At 16.0% G+C, this 4,898-nt stretch overlaps 2 protein-coding genes across 2 annotated transcripts in view, besides 14 other annotated features; one reads left to right on the forward strand and one right to left on the reverse strand. All coding sequences in view use genetic code 6, as the record gives it.

Annotated features, from left to right (window-relative positions):
• Window positions 1–114: 114 nt before the first annotated feature.
• Window positions 115–197: a microsatellite.
• Window positions 133–230: a microsatellite.
• A 90-nt stretch (window positions 231–320) lies between these two features.
• Window positions 321–376: a microsatellite.
• Window positions 331–370: a microsatellite.
• Window positions 377–530: 154 nt separating the features above from the next.
• Window positions 531–618: a microsatellite.
• A 43-nt stretch (window positions 619–661) lies between these two features.
• Window positions 662–720: a microsatellite.
• Window positions 721–1,770: 1,050 nt separating this feature from the next.
• On the reverse strand, window positions 1,771–3,278 carry IMG5_102190 (hypothetical protein; the record flags this gene model as incomplete). The annotated part of the gene is made up of 1 exon (XM_004035218.1): window positions 1,771–3,278. A coding segment is annotated over one exon (1,326 nt), but the record flags the coding sequence as incomplete, so codon positions are not given.
• Window positions 1,866–1,894: a microsatellite.
• Window positions 3,231–3,313: a microsatellite.
• Window positions 3,249–3,345: a microsatellite.
• Window positions 3,346–3,471: 126 nt separating this feature from the next.
• Window positions 3,472–3,531: a microsatellite.
• Window positions 3,532–3,573: 42 nt separating this feature from the next.
• Window positions 3,574–3,623: a microsatellite.
• Window positions 3,574–3,633: a microsatellite.
• A 684-nt stretch (window positions 3,634–4,317) lies between these two features.
• Window positions 4,318–4,401: a microsatellite.
• Window positions 4,402–4,457: 56 nt separating this feature from the next.
• Window positions 4,458–4,540: a microsatellite.
• The window catches only part of IMG5_102200 (hypothetical protein), a gene marked incomplete at its 3' end in the record, with an annotated part of 849 nt that continues 454 nt past the window's right edge, over window positions 4,504–4,898 (forward strand). Inside the window, exon 1 of the mRNA XM_004035219.1 lies at window positions 4,504–4,867. Coding sequence (XP_004035267.1) covers window positions 4,531–4,867 — 337 coding nt within the window. The 5' untranslated portion in view covers window positions 4,504–4,530. The remainder of the gene's footprint in view (window positions 4,868–4,898) is intronic.

A 4,898-nucleotide genomic window follows, 5' to 3' on the forward strand; every position in this document is an offset into this window, starting at 1 on the left:
ATTCACAGAAACAACTTTCATGACATTTAGTAGCTTTTTCGTATACTGATGTATCTATAACAACATCAGCTAATACGAATGTAGTTAATCCTAATAATACCAATAATAATAATGTTTTATTCATTAATAATATTTTTTTATTTATATTTTTTTTATTTTATTAATATATTATATATTTTTTTTTTAATTTTCTTTATATTAATTTTTTGCGTTATTTTATTTATTTTTATATATTTCTGTTTAATTATAGTAAATAAAATAAAATACATTTTTCTATTACCGTTATTTTAAAAATATAAAAAAATTATTAATTAATTTTTTATATATTAAATAAATATATATTTAATTTACATAAATATTAATATAATTTTAATAATTTTTTAATATTTTATATTTAAATAGTTTTATATTATATCTTTTATTTTTCAGCTAACTAATATATATAAAAATTAATTTTTATTTAAAAAATGTTTTTATAAATTAATTATTGTATTAAAAAAAAATATATTAAAGATTGTTTTAAAAATTATTAATAAATTTATTTTTATAATATCTTTAAAATTATATAAATAATAAATATTTTTTTTTATTTATTTTAAAATAAAATAAATAAATAAAAAAAAAAAAAATATATATATATATTTAAAATTATAATTGTAATTATAATATATATATATATATTTATATATATATATATATATATATATATATATATATATACAATTAAATATATAGAGACATTTTTTTTTTACTTTATAATAAATTTATATTTCAAATTAGTATTATTATTATAATCACTTTTATATATATTTTTTTTCATTTGAATTTTATTATTAAATTTTTTTTTAGTTATTTTATTTTTTAGCTTAATGCAATTTATATTCTTATTATAATTCATTTGTTTTTTTTCTTATTAATTAGCAAAATAATTTTAACCTTTTTTTCATATTTTTGTTAAATAAAGTATTAATTTTTTTTTTTATCAAAGTTAATTAATTACAATATTTAATAATATTTTTATATCAATTTTATTTTCTTAATTTAAAATATAATATATTATATTATATTTTAGAATGTATTTTTTATATTTGATATCGTTATTACATTTTCTATCTGCCTATTCATTATTTTCTGTTTTATAGTATATATTATTTTATGGTGTATAATTTATATAATACCATGAATTTTACATATAACGCTTTTTCAACTGTTTTTTTATTTACTATTCATATAAAATATTTATAATTATTTTAAAAATTAGCATTTTATTAGTTTTTAGAAATTTGTTTATATAAGACATTATTAGATTAAATATTTATATATGCTATTATTATTTTTATTTTAATTAAAAAATAAATAGACAAACTAAAAAAAAATAACATAATATTACCATTATTAATTATTATGATAATATTTATATTATAAACAATTTTTTCTAATGTTAAATATGTAACATTATTTTAAATTTGTTAAAATAATATGATAGCAATTTTGCAAAATAAAATTATCATTTCCTAAAAAAACTTGTAAATAATTATTAATTTGTTACTTAAAACAATTTAGATTATATATTAAGCATTAGCTATAATATAGATAAAATAATAAGCAAAATCAATTTTTTTTTATGATAAATAAATTAAAATGGCTTTTAGAGAAATATAATATATAATGCAAAAATTTATTAATTGTTTTATGTCTAATTTGTAAAGAAAGTTTTAAAAATAAATTAAATAAAATTAAAATCGTAAATATTATACAATATAAAATATTGTATGAAATGTTTTAAAACTTAAAAAAAATATTTAATAGATAAAATAAAAAGTTATTTACATATAAATTATTATATTTTAATAAAAAAATATTAATAAAATGTTTTTAAAATGTATTTTAAAATTTTCTTATAAAAGAAATACAATATAAAATAAAAAATATTATTAATTTTTAATGTAATCAGAATAATAAAGCTAAGGCAGCTAAGATTAAACCGCAGAATAATTTTGCAGAAAAACTAGAGTTATTTTCTAATTAGGCGTTTTTAGTTGAAGATTAGGCAACTTCGATTTAGAAATTTTATTTAGTAACTTTACCAGTTGTGCTTTCAGCAGACAAAGCTCTAAGTCTTGAATCGGGTTAAAGTGTTATTTTTAAGGTAACTTCAACTTTGCAATTTACTTAAGGTTACCACAATAATACTTTAACATCAACTAATCCTTTTTATTAATTGATTTACCACCATTAGGTGTTTTTGTTATAACTGTAGACACCTCTGTCATCAGTGAATTTAACAGTTTAGACTTATAAGTAGTTTGTATAGGTGTTATCTAAGAATTAGATTCTTACATATAAATAATCACCAACAATATATTTAGGAACTGATCCTTCAGGTAAGAATCCGGTACAAGCTTCTGATGTACAGATATCACCTCTAGTATCTAAATTGGCAACTACAATACATTATTAACCTTTGTCACATCCATCAGTTATTTATTTAGAAACATCTAAGTGGAAGACTTCAACTTAATCTCTATTGGTGAAGATTCTCAATTAGAATTTATGTAATCTAATGGGAACATAGGCATTAGATAATTAAACAGCTAAGCAGATAACTTAGAAGATACTTCTTTCACCAACTTAAGGTTAATTGGATGATAAACTGTAAATATCCATTAATGAAGCTTCGAAAACAGTGGTGGTAGTACCTTATTCATGCTTGAAGTATTTAGAATCAAGAGGAACATAAGATTTATCATCACCACATGAGGGAGACCATAAGAGAGTAGTATTTAATTCATTTTAGCATTCAGGATCTAATTAAAGAGAAAGTCTTTACCAATTGTAAGAAAGGACATCAACTACAGTGTTTTAATTGTTTTCATTAGTGCTAATATAACAATTAGATACAATAACCATATTGAAAATCTAGTTGAATAATTGCCATTCACAATTACGAACAGGTACAGGGTCTACAACTTTTTCACAAGTCCATTATCCTTCTTTTGTTCTTCCTTATACATATCTAGGTGTGTCACATACGCAATAACTGTTTTCAATAATATGTGCAGTTGGATGTCTACAACTTGTACAAATATTGCATTCAGCACATTTAGTATCAGTTTATTCACAGAAACAACTTTCATGACATTTAGTAGCTTTTTCGTATACTGATGTATCTATAACAACATCAGCTAATACGAATGTAGTTAATCCTAATAATACCAATAATAATAATGTTTTATTCATTAATAATATTTTTTTATTTATATTTTTTTTATTTTATTAATATATTATATATTTTTTTTTTAATTTTCTTTATATTAATTTTTTGCGTTATTTTATTTTTTTTATCAAATATTATAAAATAATTTTATATATTACCGTTTAATTATAATAAATAAAATATAATATATTTTTCTATTACCGTTAATTTAAAAAAAAAAAAAAATTAATTTATTTTTTTAAACATTAAATAAAAATATATTATTTTAACAAAAATATTAATATAGTTTTACAATATTATTAATATATTTATTTATTTTTAATAATTTATATATTTTATTACATATTAATAGAAATTTTATAATACTTTTATTTAAATTATTTATTAATATTTTTTTTAATTTATTATAAAATATTAAAAACTCTTTTTCTTCTGTTATTTTAAATATAATAATATATAAATAATATTTTATTATAATTTTTTTAAAATTTATAAATTTATTTATTTATTAGTCTTATTTTTTATATAAATAGAATTTTAAATTATAAAAATTCAATAGTATATTGTTATTATTAATTTTTTATTTTAAAATTAATCTTTATTTATTAAACCTTTAATAATATGCTTAAATTTTTTATAATACACATCGAATAATTAAACTCAAATCAAATTTATATTTTAAACAATTTATTTAAATGCCTATTACATTTTTTAATATTAAAGAAATATAAAATAAATTTTAATAAAACATTTTATTAAAAAAAAAATTGGATTTGTAATAAAATTATATGCTTTTATTTATATTAATACAAATTAAATTTAAACAAAAGAATAATACTTATAAATAAATATATTTTTTTATTAAAGCGAAAATTTTAATATAAATATTATTTATATATAATTAATTAATTTGATATAACCGCGTTAAATAAATTATTATATTTAATAATATTTTTAAAAGAAAAATAAAATATTAAATTTCTAATGAAAATTATAGTCAATATAAAAATTAAAAATATGGATAAAAATAATATCAATAAATATTAATTAAATAAAATAAAAAAATTTGTTAAAATAATATATTTTTATTTAATGTTTAAAAAAATAAATTAATTTTTTTTTTTTTAAATTAACGGTAATAGAAAAATATATTATATTTTATTTATTATAATTAAACGGTAATATATAAAATTATTTTATAATATTTGATAAAAAAAATAAAATAACGCAAAAAATTAATATAAAGAAAATTAAAAAAAAAATATATAATATATTAATAAAATAAAAAAAATATAAATAAAAAAATATTATTAATGAATAAAACATTATTATTATTGGTATTATTAGGATTAACTACATTCGTATTAGCTGATGTTGTTATAGATACATCAGTATACGAAAAAGCTACTAAATGTCATGAAAGTTGTTTCTGTGAATAAACTGATACTAAATGTGCTGAATGCAATATTTGTACAAGTTGTAGACATCCAACTGCACATATTATTGAAAACAGTTATTGCGTATGTGACACACCTAGATATGTATAAGGAAGAACAAAAGAAGATAATGGACTTGTGAAAAAGTTGTAGACCCTGTACCTGTTCGTAATTGTGATGGCAATTATTCAACTAGATTTTCAATATGGTTATTGTATCTAATTGTTATATTAGCACTAATGAAA

Source organism: Ichthyophthirius multifiliis, assembly GCF_000220395.1.
Source record: "Ichthyophthirius multifiliis unplaced genomic scaffold scaff_1120509250853, whole genome shotgun sequence".
Taxonomy (NCBI): Eukaryota; Ciliophora; class Oligohymenophorea; order Hymenostomatida; genus Ichthyophthirius; species Ichthyophthirius multifiliis.